This window comes from Xyrauchen texanus, chromosome 10 (assembly GCF_025860055.1).
Source record: "Xyrauchen texanus isolate HMW12.3.18 chromosome 10, RBS_HiC_50CHRs, whole genome shotgun sequence".
Taxonomy (NCBI): domain Eukaryota; kingdom Metazoa; phylum Chordata; class Actinopteri; order Cypriniformes; family Catostomidae; genus Xyrauchen; species Xyrauchen texanus.
The window spans coordinates 19,264,318-19,282,288 of record NC_068285.1 but is presented as its reverse complement, the minus strand read 5'-3'; the positions used below and the strand labels follow the sequence as shown (position 1 = coordinate 19,282,288).

At 38.3% G+C, this 17,971-nt stretch overlaps 1 protein-coding gene across 1 annotated transcript in view; it reads right to left on the bottom strand.

Annotated features, from left to right (window-relative positions):
- The window catches only part of LOC127650517 (tax1-binding protein 1 homolog A-like), a 34,504-nt gene that overhangs the window by 7,055 nt on the left and 9,478 nt on the right, over positions 1–17,971 (bottom strand). The window contains exons 6-13 of the mRNA XM_052135974.1: positions 12,024–12,142; positions 9,782–9,872; positions 9,540–9,695; positions 9,207–9,446; positions 8,886–9,068; positions 8,566–8,641; positions 3,976–4,331; positions 2,575–2,661 (exon numbers count right to left, since the gene is read on the bottom strand). Coding sequence (XP_051991934.1) covers positions 2,575–2,661; positions 3,976–4,331; positions 8,566–8,641; positions 8,886–9,068; positions 9,207–9,446; positions 9,540–9,695; positions 9,782–9,872; positions 12,024–12,142 — 1,308 coding nt within the window. The remainder of the gene's footprint in view (positions 1–2,574; positions 2,662–3,975; positions 4,332–8,565; positions 8,642–8,885; positions 9,069–9,206; positions 9,447–9,539; positions 9,696–9,781; positions 9,873–12,023; positions 12,143–17,971) is intronic.

Here is a 17,971-nt window from a genome sequence, read left to right as displayed (position 1 = left end):
AATTGTCAGCATGCGGAGTAAATTTTATTTATAAATTGATAGATTGTTCGTCTTGTATATGATGATGCATTGAGCACTGCTGCAGTTTAAATAAAAAACTCTCCTCCAGAAATTTTCTTTTTAAGAGGCAAAACAAATGATTCCTTGTCAAATAAGAATGATATTGTAGCTTTGCTGGCAATGCATCTCATCTGTGATCAGATTTTCTTAAGCTGTGGCCAGTTTTGAGATCAGAATAATTTTGTTAAGAGCGACAGGAGTAAGAATGCCTAGTAGCGACAAAGACTAGCTGCATCAAGCCGTAGTTACTAACATTGTGCACCGGCCTTAAAGCAATGTTTATTGTTACTGCAGTTATGTATGACAATTCTAAATTAAGGAATTTGATCCTGAAATTACAATTTGATGACATTCTTCTTAGCATCTCCTTTTGTGTTCCATGAAAAACATTTTATTTGGGTTTGACACAGCATGAAGGTAAATGATAAACTGAAATGTTAAATTTTTTTTTGTTTGCCATCCATTTTAGCACAAAAAGACTATTTTAAGATAATACATTACCAGTTTTAAATGGCACTGACATGGAGTATAACTCTCCTTCCTTTTCCACTCTATTTCTTGTCCTTTCTTTCTGAAACCTTTGACCCCATATCTGTGAGCCATGATTATAGGAATTATTCCCACATTTAACACAAGTGTTAATGGGTAATCAGGGAGCTGAATGTGGCATTTAGCTGTGACTCTTGGGGCTCAAACATTCACACTCAACCTGATTTCAGCATGTTACCAGCTTAGAATCTAAATAAATTATTTCATATTTAAAGATTCCCATTAACATTCAACAGCACAAGCTAATAAATACCAGCTTCAGAAGATATTGCCTTTTTAATGGATTTTTTCCTAAGATAAACAGCACAATATGTTTGTGTATTTGATAAAAAACTGCAACTTGTCAGTTACAATAACGAAATGGCTGATTAGAACAGAATATCCCAGACTGATCTCATAGTGAATTCAGAAACAGGACTGTATGTAATTTTTTCTTTAGCTAAACTCTGTATGTGCTTACTGAAATTCGAAGCATTGCCCCCAGTGGCCGAATTGGGAAGTATTTTAGAACGCATGGGCAGATTTGGAGAAGGATATAGTTGCAGGCAGAGCTCCAAAAAGGGGTGAAAGCCCCTAGCCTAACCCGTTCCATAACCCTAACCGTGTGTGGTATCACTGCCTTTTGGAGTTGACCCAGCCCTCTTTTAGAGTAACTCTGCACCTTCTTGAGTAAGCCCACCCCTTTTGGAGATTCCAACCCCATTTGGAGATCTCTGGCATGCAGCTATACCTACTTCCACATCTGAGCTCCAATTTATAGATGACATACCCACAGAGGGCCACCAAAAAGTAAGTTGTTTTTAGCTCTAAAGGATGTAATGCAGTGACGTTTTTGTTCTGCCAAGGTGTTCATTTGGTGAGATTTCACCTGTTAGCGTACATCTCTGACATTCTTGACACAAGACAACTCGGATGGTTGAAGAGCACTGATGATTGGTTAAAACTATTCGTGGGTGTGGTTTGGATGTGGCACTTTTTATTTACAATCGTGCGTGCCAGCTGAGTAGTTGTTACCAAGGTTACTGTTGTTAAAACGAATAACTCTGAAGCTCTGGAGAGATTGTGCAGAAGTATACTTTTTACCTGATTTGCAAAACAAACTCTACAAAGATACAACAAATAAGTAGGAGGATGTAGCAAGTTCAGTGTTATGACATGAGGAGGAAGTGGGAGATGGCGAGATCCAACACAAAAGGTACTTTATTGGTACAACAAAAAAACAAACTTGCTTTTCAGCGGCCAACATAACTGCTGCTTTTCAGTCAGACAGTGAAGCTTCGATAATGCACACACACTCCTCTACATGCCTCTCCTCTCTCTCTTGTCACTGGCGTCTGGCTCACTCTTAAATTCATCTCCAACTCTCACTGCAATGACAAACAGCTGATAGAGACAATTATTGCCGGGTAATGATCCTCACCGTTCTCATCTCCTGAACTCGATCTCCATTCAAAAGCCGGCGCTCGACCATGTCCCCACCACCAAAGGAGTGATTGGATTTTTTAAGTGGAAGGGGCTCTGTGACAAGTTTAATAAAGCAAAGAAGCAACACAGCGCTAAAAGCGGCGGTCCACGGAGAGAAAACCCTGCATTATTGGCTATATTTGTGGCTAGAATGGTACATTAAACACAGTGACAACACCCTAAACTAACTCATTTTAAAACAACGCAGCGCATAGTATAAATGCCAGCTTCGTTTGCCTAGGGTGCATTTGTTCGTCCAGGAGATAAAAGTTTGACTACTTCCATAGTATAAATCAGGCTTTATGGTTGCGCCACAGGAGAAGATAATCACACTTGAACCGATGAAAAAATGTCTAATGGGAGATGGTGCATGTCAGTAAATCTGCATAACAGGAAGCAACATTCCGACTTCCTGTGTGATCATGTTGCAAGGCCCTACGGTTTGAGGTTCAGCTAAGAATTAAATAACAGGTGTAATAACTGCTTTATAAATGGTCTCACCTCTTCCAGTCTCTCCTTCTCCCTGGTCACCACAACAAGACTCTCTCTCAGTGCAGAAACTTCTTTGTCCTTCTCTGCTACCTGAGCCTAAGGAGGAATTCATAGAATTTATTTTGAGAGGCATCTAGATGTACATTTTGTAATCACTCTAAGAGCACCACTTTAACCCAGCATAAAATGTAAGTGTTTGTAAACATGGATTGTGAGTCACTATAGTGATATTTGAGTATTACAGATATTGGACTTTCAGTAATTTAATTCTGTTACACTAAACTATTATATGGCTTTAGAAGATGTGGAATGTAGTGCTTTTGGGGTGATCTTTGGCCTTTTTTTGAGTTTATATCAACTTCTAACCAAATTGCAAGCTTTTAAATTACACTAATTTAAATGAGAATTTTTTTATGAATTAGCAAGCAGTTCCAGGTTTAGGAAGAAACTCTAAAACATATATATACATATATATTTTGGTTATCAATGCTCCATCACGAGGACATATTGTGTAAACTGGGAATTGGACATTCCAAAAATTGGGGAGAAAAAGGGGGTGCACGAGGATGAGAATATCTGGGTGAACCTTAAGTGCATATCCCATCCTATATAAAGATGTGGTCCAAATCAGAGATGGCTCTGGTTGAACTTTTAGTTTGTCTCGCCAAGGACCATCCTAGACCATTTAGATGGTCTCTAGGGCTTGCAACTTTCACTGTCGATGACTGCCTTAAAGGGGAGCTTAGAATAATGTGTATAGCTGAAGAAGACAAACATATGTATAGGCTGACTGTGACCTTATCACTGCGTTTACATAACTAGAAGTCTCTCATCTAAAAGAGAAAACAGCATCTCCCACTTACAGTCTCTCTCTTTCTTTGAATTATTTATTGTGCAAATGCCTGTTTGGGTTTGAAGTTCTTTTGAAATGGGTTTGCTCAGGGCCCTTACCCTGTTCTGCAGTAAACACTCATAAAGCATTCAGTTTGAACGCGTCTTATTGTGTGTGTGCATGCACATGTGTGCATGTGTTTAAACATGCTATAAATAAAAGAGTCTCTCCTTTGATGGTGTCTCCAGCTTTGTCCAAATACTCAGACAAGAAGAGTTTTTTATGATCCAGTCTCCTCTCCACTTGGCCAACCCTGTCCTTTATAACTGCCGTGCAAACGCACACAAGACTGACGGAAATGTGATACCTCAATGAACCAGAGCGTATGACCTAATATCAGCCCATGGATGTTCAAGCGTGTTTGTACGCTTGTGTGCGCTCATATTTTTCCTCACTGCGTGAGCACAGAAACATTGTGTCGGATGCAGTTTAATGTGTGTACATCTTTGGCTGACTTAACCCTGTTGGGTTGAGGGAACAAGAAAATCATGCATTTCTGTATGTGTGCGTTTACGTACTTTAAATCTCTTCTCCTCATTGGAAAGGAGGAGCTTAAGGTTTTCACTGATGGTGCACTGCTCTCTCCATTTCTCCTCCATGCATGCAAGCTCAGCCTCTACTGACACACTACAGTCCTCCTCCTCCTCCTCCTCCTCCTCCTCCTCCTCCTCTTCATCTTGCTCCTCCTCCTCCTCCTCCTCCTCTTCATCTTGCTCCTCCTCCTCCTCCTCCTCCTCTTCTTCATCTTGCTCCTCCTCCTCTTCATCATCCCCCTGCTTTTGTTCTTCCTTCCCCTCCTGTCCAGGTCTATTTTCATCCCTTGGTCTACTTGCATCTCTCTGCACCACAAGGTTTACTTTTGCAGGACATTGATCTGTGAACAGTATATTAGAATTAATATAAAATAAAGTATTACAGAGACTAAGTTCTTTATTTTAAGCTGGAAAATGTAATTATTGATTGATTTATTCATTTGATTTCAGTATTAAGTATGTTGGTCCTCTATCTAGAAACACCTAGACCACTGCAATCCTCATGTCAACTGTAACACTGCGAAGTCACCTACAATTTTAGTGCTTGCAATATTAAAAGGTTAGTTCTCCCAAAAATGAAATTATCTCATGATTTACTGCCATCCCAGATGTGTATGACTTTCTTTCTTCAGCAGAATACAAACAAAGTTTGTTAGAAGAATATCTCCGCTCTGTAGGTCCTCACAATGCAAGTGAATAGTGACCAAAATTTTGAAGCTTCAAAATCCACATAAGGGCAACATAAAAGTACTCCAGACGACTCTGGTTGTTTAATCCATGTATTTTGAAGAGATATGATATGTGTGGGTGAAAAACAGATCAGTCCTTTTCCTTTACATTCTAAGTGCACATCAACCCTTACTGGACAGGGAGGAGTATTTATGACAAATAAATATTGCAGGGTTTGTACAGATGCTTTAAAGTTAAATACAAGGACTTTTCAAGCACATTTTTATTTGTTTTCAAGGACTATTCTCAAGATGTCATTAAAACAAATGTTTTGTTTGTTCATTTTAAATAAAAATATTTTATTCATTCAGTTAATTTACCTTTATAAAACACCCCTTATTACAAGGACAACATATTTCAATGTGCATCTTTACATATTCTCAAAGTAACAATTCTTTGTTCATTCATGACAAAATATATGTGCAATTGTAGTGTGCTCCATTAAAATGCACTTTGCTTTCCAACAAAAGTGAATAACTGGGTCCGTAAACAGTTGTCCATATGACTCGTGTGCTGTGTTTCATGTTTTCTAAAGTCGAACAACAGATTTATGTGAGGAACTGACCAAATTGCAAATGAGTCATTCTCAAAAAAATGTTGACGACTTACAAAATATTGATATTTTCCATTCAGTTCAGTTTTTTCCTTTAAACACTGAGGGTAAACATGTTGACATTAATTTGTATTCATAAAGGACAACTTGGCTGTTGTTCTTTCTTTTATTTTTTATTTTTGTTTCACGAATGAAGCAATTTAACACTAAGTTAACACTAATGAGGGTTAAATGGGTTACAACACCACATTTGGAGGGTTCAGTGGGGTACAACACCAAAACATTTTGTGTGAAAATGTAGTTAAAATGTGAATAAATAACTTTATAACATGCTGGGGAAAATCCCTATATGCATATTTAAGCAGCCTCTAAACTTTGACCTTAAACTATTTTCCACAACTTTTTGTATTTTAATAGTTTTTTAAAAACAAAAACAAACAAATATTGATAACACCAATGCCATGAAATCAAGGCACATACATTCTTTTTTAAATTATTAATAATAATAATAATTTAGTTTTGCTTTTTTGCTCACTTGTTCAGACTTGCTAAGGCTTTTCTTAAAAATAAGTACAAAATAAGTCCATAAATAACTTTAATTGTCATAGAAGTGGTGTACTAGATGAAGGGGACAAGGATTTTTTCAGGCAATTGGCAATTTCAAATTTATTTTATAAAAAATTTCAAAAAACAGAGTCAAGCCATTTCATATCATTAAAGGTTATGCTATAGAATGATTCCTTTTATTTATTCCATTTAAATATCCATTTGAAAGCTTTTTCATGACTAAGGGACATGTTTGTCAACATATTTTGATAATGACCTATATGTTGTCAGAAATAACCTATTTTGTGAGATAGGAAAAACTAATTTAATCGAAAAACTAATCGCGATCACGATTACGGCTGCCACGATTATGTAATCATGAAAACTGATTATTACAGCGTTCAGTTTAAGTCTGCTCCTGTTGCATCAATATTTTCTATTTACAGCGTGTTTTTGCAGCGTTTGAGTATTCTAACCAATCACTAACATGTCCGTTGAGCAATGAAACGGTAATGGACAATCAGAGCCGATTATATTAGTCCTCCGTCCTATCTGTAATGACAACTGATACTAATGCACAAGTTTTAAATCGTCTGAATGCCCAGATGCTTGCTTTATGTTCTTGCTCTGTTTGCGCAGCACACGAAAATTAATACTGAAGAAAAATCACCTGACACTTGAAGAGAAGCTGTAGAGCGAGCAAAAAGCACTTTGTAAATATTTTGGATTCATTGCATATTACACCGCTTGCTTTGAACGTAGATGTTAAATACACTGCAAATGAGCAACCCGACAAAACTAAAATGATCCCGTTCTAATCAAGGCACAGACACAGTGTAAATAATTGATTTATTATGCTGATTAGACAGCTTTGTTTTTAACAAGAGCATTCGTGAGAGAGCAGAACAGTGTGCGGAGTGTCATTGAGCTCGCCTCGAAAAGCAGATCTAAAACAGTGTAAATCACATCAGTGAGAGACAGCAGTCTTTGTAATGGGAGAGTTCGTCACGTTACTCGATGTCTGTGAACAATTGATTAAAAATGTAATACCAGTTTTGTTTTGTCATGTTAATAAGTAGGCCAATGTGAATTTGATTTGTACAAAATAGCAATAAAATAATTCAGTTTACTGTTCTACTTGTGTTTTGGAGGACTAAATGGTAAATGGTCTGCAGTTATAGCGCCTTTTTAAGACTTAACGGTATTCAAAGCGCTTTACACTGCATCTCATTCACCCATACACACACCAGTGGCAGCAGAGCTGCTATGTAAGGTGCTAGCCTGCCATTGGGAGCAACTTGGGGTTCAGTGTCTTGCCCAAGGACACTTCGGCATGTGGAGTCGTGTGGGCCGGGATTCACCAACCCTGCGATTAGTGGCCGACCCGCTCTACCAACTGAATAGCATGTTGTTGAATAGCATATGTCAGGAATCACCGTCATTGTTATTGTGTCTGCTCTAATAAGACCCATTTGTCACGCAGCTGGTATTGGTAGATTGAACATTTTCACGAATCGCACAAACTCCGATCACAAATGTCCAACATGCAACCACTGAGGCCAAAAATGATCTAATGATGATCATGCGTGAACAAGATCACCAGTGAAGATCAAACGGGATGAATGGTCCCCTGTCCCGCCACTAAAGGGCTTAATGAACGCAGTAACTTGGTCAATTTAAATCAGCTGTTAATAAGTTTGAATATGCCATATTATTTACTGTACATGGACTAACAATTTAAGCAGTAATTTAGCAATAATTCAATTTATTATATACCAAAGATATCCATTTACAACAATTGTAATTTACCTTACCTTAACAAACATTATTACAATATAAAATACAATACAATATAATGCTTGGAGTGCAGCTCATATCCACCATTGAAATCTGCTACTCTGAAGAACCACACGGTTGCTTACTTTGTGACTTCAAGGTAATTAAAAATGTTAATTGACATTAATAAACGCGATTACAAAATCAAGAGCAATAATCAACAATTAGGATTTTTGCTATAATCGTGCAGCCCAATTGTGAGACACAAATCTGTCTTTACACAAGGGGGTGCTAGACGGCTCACAAAACTGAATCCTTCATTGATCTGCATTCAAATCACAGAACTATTTACATCTCATCTCATTTTTTCACTCTGGAGAGTTATTTTTAATTAAAACTTATAGCTGCAATGATTCATACTTGTTAAATCTGCCACAGCAATATATATTTTAAAATCCTCCAGTAACAATTGATTGTGATTGGCCCATTCTGAAGAGCGCTGCCAAAAGTAACAGGTGCCATGTGTTCTAAATAAATTTCATTTATTAAACGATTTTCTGTAATTACAGAACTTTTTATGGACCTCTTGGTAAAAATTGCTATTTGTAAGGGTTTTCCAGGACTTCCATTCTTCAAGCTCCTTGTACAAACCCTGATATTGATCTGTTTCTCAACCAATCCTTTCATATCATGTGTGAACATGGATTTATCCACTGAAGTCATATGGATTACTTTTATGCTCCCTTTGTGTGGATTTTGGAGCTTCAAAATGTTGGCACCCATTCACTTGCATTGTGAGGACATACAGTGCTGAGATATTCTTCTAAAAATTGTAATTTGTGTTCTACAGAAGAAAAAAAGTCATAGACTTCTGGGATGCCAGGAGGGTGAGTAAATCATGAGAGAATTTTCATTTTTTAGTGAATTATCCCTTTACAGTCAAGAACATAATGGCTTCAAATGATGGCTACCTGTAGGAGGCACCTCTGCATCTGGGGTGTGTGACTCCAATGTGGTGTCTGTAGATGCATCATTCCTGTTCGAGTCCTGAAACACACATAACATTGTCACAGTAGAACAATTCTGCTGATCTATACTAAGGTCTACAGGCTCAATATTAGATGGTCCAGTCACAATAAACTTCACTGATGGACCTAAATTAAGACAAAGAGTAAGCTTGCCTAAAAGTGCAAGGTACAAATTCTGTATCACCAGCAGCTTAAAACAGCATTTCAAAACATTTTCAAACAGGTTTCCCAAACTCTCCACAGCCATAATTTTATTTCCTCACCCCCTGCTGTGCCTCCTGTTGCTGGCTTAGTTTGGTGACTTGTCTTCGCAGACGTTGGCACTCTCTATATTTCTCTTTGTAGTGTTCTGCAGCCATATTTAAACGCAGCTTCAGTTCCTCTACCTCCTTCTGAAGCTCCGCCTCCAGCTCAGAGTCCACGCCCATTCCCGCACCAGCCCCGCCCTGACATTAAATAAAAAAAGGCAAGAACAAAAGAGAGAGTGAAGCCACTTTATTTTGCATTGTATCAACGCAAACCATGTTTTCTGCATATTGTTACACGGTGCACCACAATTTCCAGTAAAAACATTTTGTGGTTACCGCTTCCTGTGTTGCCTGGCTCTTCATCCTGTTCAGCTGATTCTGGGCATGTCTACATTCCTCCTGGGCTTCAGCTAAATGGGCTCTTAGGCCTTCGGCCTCTTGACGGACGCGATACAGCTCAGCCATGGTGCGATCTCGCCCGCCGGAGGCGTCACGTAACTCAGAGCCCAACATGGCCGCTTGCTGCCGTGTGGCCTGGAGCTGCTCCTCAGCCTGACGCAACTTTTCTTTAAGAGTCTGGAGATACACATGTAACACACACACGTATGTGGGTACGTTTGTGAATTTTCTGTGTCGCCACTTCTAGTGTGAATGTTGCTTGTCTCTTACAGCATCTTTGGAGTGTGTATCTCTGTCTGTGCGTAGTCTGTGCAGTTCCTCCTGATACTGTGCGATGCTGACCTCCCTGTTCAACTCTACCGCCTTCAGCATCTGCAGCTCAGCGCTGAGTTTAGTGTTCTCCAGCTCCGCGCTACGCACGTGAGACTGTACAAATACACACATTATCACACACGGTTATAATGCTAACACTGTAAATGAAATACACACACTTTTGGAAGTATGAAACTCACTTTGTAAAGTTCTCTCTCGTCCTTCTCATTCTTCAGTTGAGTTTGAAGACTGTCCCTCTCAGAAATCATGTTCTGCAGCTTGTCTCTCAAACTGAACGACAAAAACATCAGAACTCAGCATGTAAACCCTGTCCTTCAGACTGAAAGTACAGTATGCAGCAGCGCTATTATCATTAATTAAAACTAAAATGAAAAATAAAACATGAAAAAAAATTTGTGAAGTGAAATAAAAATAAAACAAATATTTTTTCATAATGCCAAAACTTAGTAAAATAAAATAATTGTTTTTTTTTTTTTAAAACACAGTAGGGTGAATATGGGCAAAGGTGGGAAAACCTTGGTCAAAAGCAAAAATTAAAGGGGTCATATAATGCCATTTTTGTACAAGTTAATATGAATCTTTAGGGTCTAAATGAAAACTTTGTAATATACTTTTATTAAAAATTCTCATTAGTATTTTAAGAAAACACTAATTTTACCTGCTCAAAAACAGCTCCGTTTTCAGCACGCCGTTTCAGTGCATATGACTTTAAATGATAATGAGCTTTGGTCACCCCGCCCCTTCTTAGCAAAACTAGCTTTATACTGACCCTCGTTTATAAAGCAGTCTGGTGAAAAATGATTCGCGCAAACATGAACGCATTGACGTTGCTCGTGGGGAATATTCCCATCGTAAACAAAACTCAGCCACTGCGTCTTCAGCGGTTCAGATTTAGGAACATCAAAATGACTGCTGTGTTCGTTATTACACCGAAGAACAGAACACCACAATCGCTTAGGCGCCATTCTGCTCCAGTGTATCAACAATGATGACGGACTATGATTGACAGCTCGCTCACGAGCGAGGGCGGGTCTGTGTTGAAACACTGCTGTCAATCCTGGGAGGGGCGTCCGACCATGTGACGTCACACGGTCGAACGGCTCGATTTGAGGCAGGGGAAAATATATAAGGAGATTAAAACAAAAACCCTGGATGGATTTTTATCATAGTAGGATGGTTGTGTACAGGCCCAGCCAACACACATTTCAGTACAATCAACTTGAAAAAGTGCATGTACCATTATATGACCCCTTTAAGAAATACTCAAAACTGGAAAGAAAATACATTTTATATATTTTCTTACACTCTTTCACATCATAAAATCATCATATATAATATTTACAAACATTAAGTCAACTTGGACTTTTTTAAGATTTGCTTCAAAATTCTATAATTTTCTTTATCATTGTTTTTCCCACCGGTGGTCATGGAATAAGCTCTGCCACACATCCTGATGTAAAATCATAAATTTAAAACCTCAAAAAGTGAATTGTTTACTTTTCAATGATTAGTTTAGAAATTCTTTTGAACCATTTAAAGAAATACCGTATGGACACATAGGAGTCAAGCTAAACTGTCCCAGTTTACCTATCTTTACCCTATATTATAAAATTTGAAACATTTACAATCTACCTTAATGAGGTAGATGTTAATTACATTATTGATGTTAGACATATTTAAATGATCCCAGTGAACACTTTAGCACTGGGTGCCATAAATCACTAAAACTAAAATAAAATACACTGAAAACTAAACTCAAACTAACAGACAAAGTGTGAAAACAAAACTATATTTAAATTACAAATTGAATATAAAATAAAAGTCAAAGCTAAATTAAAAATCCAAAATTATAATAACCCTGGTATGCAATATATTCTTATTTTGAGATTGAGACTACATGGCCAAAAACCTGTGAACAACCCTTCAAGTTAAGAAGATAGCTACTTCCGCTTCACCTATTAATAACATCTGATGAAAACTAGGCACAGAGCCATGCAATCTCTGCAGAAAACATTAAAAATGGGCATTCCAAAATTCACAAAGCATGAATTGCAAGAATTGAATGCATAGTCTGATGTGGAAGAACTTGATTGGCCTGCACAAAGCCCAGACCTGAACCCCTATTCAACTTTGGGATGAATTGGAATGCAGACTGCCAACCAGGCCCCTGTAACCAACACCTGCTCTTGAGTCTGAATGGGAGCAAATCCCTGCAGCCATTTTCAAACATCTATTGGAAAGCCTTCCCAGATGAGTGGAAACTGTTTTAGAAGTAAAGGAAGGACCAACTCCCTGTTAATACGGGTTTTCAGTTGTCCACTTACTTTTGGCCATGCAGTGTGTTGTCAAAATGTCAAATTGATGTGTATTTTAAATTATTACATGTATTTTATGTTGTGTGCATATGTGTGTGGGCCTCACCAATCTAGTTCGTCCTCTTTAAGAATGGCCTTTTGCGTGACTTCTAGCAGGTCTTGTTCAAGCTGCCTTACTCTGGCCTGGGCCGCCACCATCTCCTCGCGCAGACCTTTCTGCAGCTCCTGTCATTGGACAGCAATGCCATCAATCATACCGTTCCAGCCAATCTCAATGCACAAGCAGGTATTTCATCTAATTGCAATGTTGAAATGATCAAAACTGATTCCAAAGTGATTCAAAATGTTATATACTCTAAGCGTCAATTTAACTCTGTTATCTAAAATTAAAAAAAAAATTAAAAACAAACAAACACATTTTCACTGTTAATATGGATTAACCAATCTGTACATTTAATCATATCATTAGTGCTATATCTTAAAATTGTTGTTTAATTGCAAAAGTAATTTACTCCAGAAGCCAAAAGCCATCCCAGATGTGTATAACTTTCTTCAGCAGAACACAAATAAAGATTTTTAGAAGAACATCTCAGCTCTGTAGGTCCATACAATATAAGTGAATGGGTGCAAAAAATGTTAAGCTCCAAAATCCAAATAAGCACTAAATAAATCCATATATTCTGAAGTGATATGATAGGTTTGGGTGAGAAACAGATCAAAATTTCAATCCTTTTTGACTACAAATTCTCCTCCCTGCTCAGAACATTTCCACTTTACTTTCACATTTTCATTCTTCTTCTGGTTTGGTGATTCACAGTCTTAATGAATATCGCCCCCTACTGGGCAGGGAGAAGAATTTATGACAAAAAATAACAAATTAAATTACTGTTTCTCACCCACACCTATCATATCGTGTGTGAACATATGGATTTAACTACTGGAGTCAAATGGATTACATTTATGCTCCCTTTATTTGGATCAAAATTTTGGCACCCATTCACTAACATTGTGAAGACCTACAGAACTGAAATATTTTTCTAAAAACCTTCATTTGTGTTCTGCAGAAGAACGAAAGTCACACACATCTGGGATGGCATGAATGTGTATAAATCATGAGAGAATTTAAATTTTTGGGTGAACTATCCCTTTAAGGCATAATTACTTGGCACATAGTCAGCTGAGCCTTAAAAAGTAACTTCTGCTTAGTCAATAGATTTTGTGTGACCTGTGAGTTACAGACTAGTCTGTGAGAAATGACACAGACTTCAACCTCACAGACTCTTAGACATAGTTTCTGATATAAATCAGAAGAGATGAAAATAAATGACCAAAAAAGCAGGTATTTGCTTGATTCGGTCTATCATAGATAACAAAAAGCACTGAAATTAAAGGTGAGGTGTAATGTTTTATGTTAAATTACTCCCAGCCCATTTTAAAGGAATATTCTGGGTTCAATGCAAGTTAAACTTAGCTGACAGTATGTGGCATATTGATGATTACCACAAAAAGTAATTTAAACTTTTCTTTAAAAAGCAAAAAATCTGGGTTACAGTAAGGCACTTAAAGGCAGAAATGTGAGGCTAATACTTTTATAAAAGCGCTTGTATGCAGAGGTGGGTAGTAACACACTACATTTACTTTTTAGAAAATTACTTTTATGAGGATGTTTTATGGTGGGTTCTTTTCACTCTTATTCAAGAAAAGTTCTGATGACATTTTTTTACTTTTACTTCGATACAATGGGTAGCGTTCCTGTTGTTGCATTACTGGTTTTAATTTAAGAAGTGTTAATAAATCTGTAGTTTATTGACATTTTTGAATGGGACTCCTACGACAGCATAAATTCACAGCTGCAAGCTGTCACTCTAGATAGAAACAAAAATTGGGTGCTAGAGCTTCTTGGTTGGGTGTTTCAATTTCTCCCATTCATTTAAATAGAAGTGGCCTGTCTCTGTTAAATAGTCTCTGATATAACTTTACACTTGAAGGGTTAGGGAGTCATTTTAAAACACTAAAATCCTGTTAACACATGCATTGTTTACATCTTGTGGCTATACTTTTGAAAATAAGAGTATTTTAATGTAAACTGATTGGCCACATTCACTTCCAATGTAAGTGCCTCACTGTAACCTGCAATTTTGCATTTTATTAAAGAAAAGGAGCTAAATTCATTTTTGTATTTATCAACATTTTGCAATAAATGTTTTATGTTATACTGGTGATGCCTGTGGCAGAGAAATTACACAATTCACCTTTAAGTTGCAAATAATATGATGTCAGCAATTTGATGCTGAGAGAAGGCATGCTTTGATTTCACTGTAGTTGTGGCGGTTCATAATTAATAGTCGTCATCGGTAAATCACAGCAACATCTGGTTCTGAAAGCATGCATACACCCCTTGTCCTCAGGCTAATCTGGAGACTCGTGGTATTTTACAGCCGATGATGTTCCAGAATTGAAGCACACGCATATAAAATCTGTGGTCGTAAAATTAGCAGCCACATAATACACACTTATTTTCTCTCGATGAAGAGGAAGTATATTTTCATATGTATGTGCTGACAGATTACACACACACACACACACACACACACACACACACACACACACACACACATTGGTGCGGCTATCCTTATGAGGACTCTCCATAGACATAATGATTTTTATACTGTACAAACTATAGATTCTATCCCCTAACCCTAAACTTAACCCTCACAAATAACTTTCTGCATTTTTACACACACATATATATATATATATATATATATATATATATATATATATATATATATATATATATATATATATATATATATAAGACATCGTTTAGTATGTTTTTCTTTCTTAAAATTTGAATTATGGGGACACTAGAAATGTCCTCATAAACCACATTTATAGCATAATACCCTTGTAATTACCAGTTTGTAACCTAAAAAATTGTCCTCGTTAAAAACCCAAGCACACACTCACACACAGCATATGAATTGGTTTGTGTGGTTGTGGTGTGAGAGAAAATTCTAACCATGTTAATGTTTTATTTGTGGTGATCTTTGTCCTTTGTGCAAGGTCATATAATTCAGGAGTATAGATTTAATAGGGTTTCTGTGAGAAACACAAGGGGGCACTAAAAGATTAAGAAACCAATTGAATCACATCCTGTTGTTTTCTGGATACATTTACAGCTTAATGTGAATACTGCATTGTGAAACCCCAAAAACACATATAATAAATAGAGTATAAGTCACACAAGTGACCAAGCAATACAAAAGAAAATCTATCTATCTATGGAGAGCATATTAGGAGAAATGACACAGCAGGAAAACATTTCAAATAAAAATCCAAGTTGCAAATAAAACAAGAGGAAGAGAGAGCAATAGGGATAGAAATAAAATAGAGACAGATACATGGCATTGCATCAATGTGATGGGGCAGGTCTCCCCCTTTCTGTTGAGTGGTTTTTGTGGACACTTACTCCTGGCTATTTAATCTGGCCTGACGTCACGTCTACCCTCTCTGTGGCCGACATGGCACAATAGATGCCAAGAAAAGTTTCTCTCTCTCCCTCTCTAAAACACTCATTGTTCCCTAACTCTCAGTAAATCATCCTCAGTACTCTCAGAATAATGTATGGATAAATCACATCACTGTATGGGGAAGGTCAGTAACACACACACACACACACACACACACACACACACACACACACACACACACACACACGCACACACACACGCACATGCACACATTAACTGATAAGATAAAGTGCTCTGTGGGAGTAGGTTCAGTGTCAGTCAAACACAAAACCATCTTATACTTGGAAGACAGTCTTAAAGCAAAAATGTGTGCACTCACACGCTTTGATGTGGAGATTGTGAAATTGTGATCTCTGGTGTGTTCCACACCGCTCAAACATTGAGTGCGTGTGTTTGAGCGTAATGCCTGAACGATATGGGTTTTTAAAATGGCTGGTGTGATAGCGATATCTAGGATGGCTGATTTGGATGGCTGATTGTTTAATGACAGCTAATAAAATGCACACAGAATATTAAAAAGTTAGTGCCACAGATGACCGCTTCGGTGTGCAGCACTCTAAGTAACAGCATTTTTGTTACTTTGTCATGTTTTTTTGATGAATATTCGGCAGAGAATTCCTGATAATTTTTTGCCGGTGTTTGATTATTCTAACATTTATTGGACATCTTAGTTGCTGGTGCAGCGGTGTTCTACAAGTGCTCCAAGAGACGCAAGGGAGGGAACCACGTCAGCACACTTGTGAAGCTTCGTCAATGTGGCTTGAGTATTAATTTGGCAAATGTCCACACCCTCACCAACAAAACAGATGAACTGCTTCTGCTCACTCAAACAAATAAGGACTTCTAACTCTGCTGTTCTGTATTTCACGGAAACCTAGCTGAATGATGCCATCCAGGAGAGCACGCTACATCTGCCATGCCTCTGGCTGTTTAGTGCTGATCGCGTTTCGGAATCATCGGAGAAAACGTTGGAACATGCTTTTACATCAAGGAAAGTTGGTTTACAAATGTAACAGTTTTGAAGAAGATGTGCTATCCTCATATAGAAGTGCTCTTCAACTGCAAGCCTTTCTACACACCACAGCAGTTTTCCACGTTTATACTGGTGTGTTAACAACTCGTCACAAGCATGTGTGAACGCAGCATTGCAACAGCTGGCTGATCACATCACAGACACGGAGCAACAACATCCGGATTCTCTTATCCTTATTCTGATAGATTTGAATAAAGCTAACCTCACCCGTGAACTGCCAAAATACAAACAAAACATTACAAGCACCACCAGAGAAAAAAACGTGCTACACCACTGTAAAGGATGCATCTCACTCTGTCCCACGTGCAGCTTTAGGATTATCTGATCAATGTCTGGTTCATCTTCTCCCCCTACAAGCAGAATATAAAATCAGCTAAGCCTGTAGTAAGGACTGTAAAGATGTGGACTAATGAAGCAGAGCTGGAACTACAAGCCTGCTTTGACTGCACTGATTGGAGTATTTTTGAAACTGCAGCCACAGACCTGGACAATCTTACATATACTGTGACATCATATATCATTTTCTTTGAGGATATGTGTGATAGGTTTGAAAAACCCATTCTTACACCCCTCTCCTGCTCTGATTTTCACTTCATACACACAACAACACCACCTCCTGGAACCCCCCACCTCCCCCCTCCTTCTACTCAACCTATACTTATGGTCTGTGAGGAGGATGTGTGGAGCCTTCTGGAAACAAAGACTAGGAAAGCTTCAGGCCCAGATGGTGTCTCACCTGCCAGTCTGAAAGTCTGCCCTGACCAACCCTGTCCCCATCTTCACACAGCTCTTCAATAGATCACTGGAGCAGTGTGAAGTTCCCTGCTGCTTCAAATGCTCCATCATCATTCCAGTCCCAAACAAACCCAAAATCACAGGACTTAATGTCTACAGATCTGTCGCCCACACGTCCGTGGTCATGAAGTCATTTGAAAGAGAAATCTGATGTTACTGCAAAGAGGGGTGTTGGGTGATATAAGTGCCCTATAAGAGGCTGATTTATCCTGTTTGGAATGCAGGAACATTTGTGTTGTTGTTGCTCTTCTTCCTCTCTGCTTTGTGTTGTGTTCAACCTTCGGGTAAAATATAGGTTTTGGCCTACATGAATAACATCACTGGACCCTGCTAAACCCCTTCAATTTGTTTACTGAGCAATCAGCTCTCCATGCCAACCACAATCTGTCGGTGGATCAACAGCTTTCTGACAGATAGGCTAGCGAGACTGGGGAAAATCACTATTAGCACTGGTGCTCCTCAGGGATGTGTTCTCCCTGTACATGAATGACTGCACTGCAAAGGACCCCTCTGTCAAACTCCTGAAGTTTACAGACGACACCATGGTCATTGGCCTCATCCGCGATGGTGATGAATCTGCATACAGATGGGAGGTTAAACAGCTGGCCGTCTGGTGCAGTCACAACAACCTTGAGCTGAACACGCTCAAAACAGTGTAGATGATAGTGGACTTCAGGAGAAGTCCCCCTACAC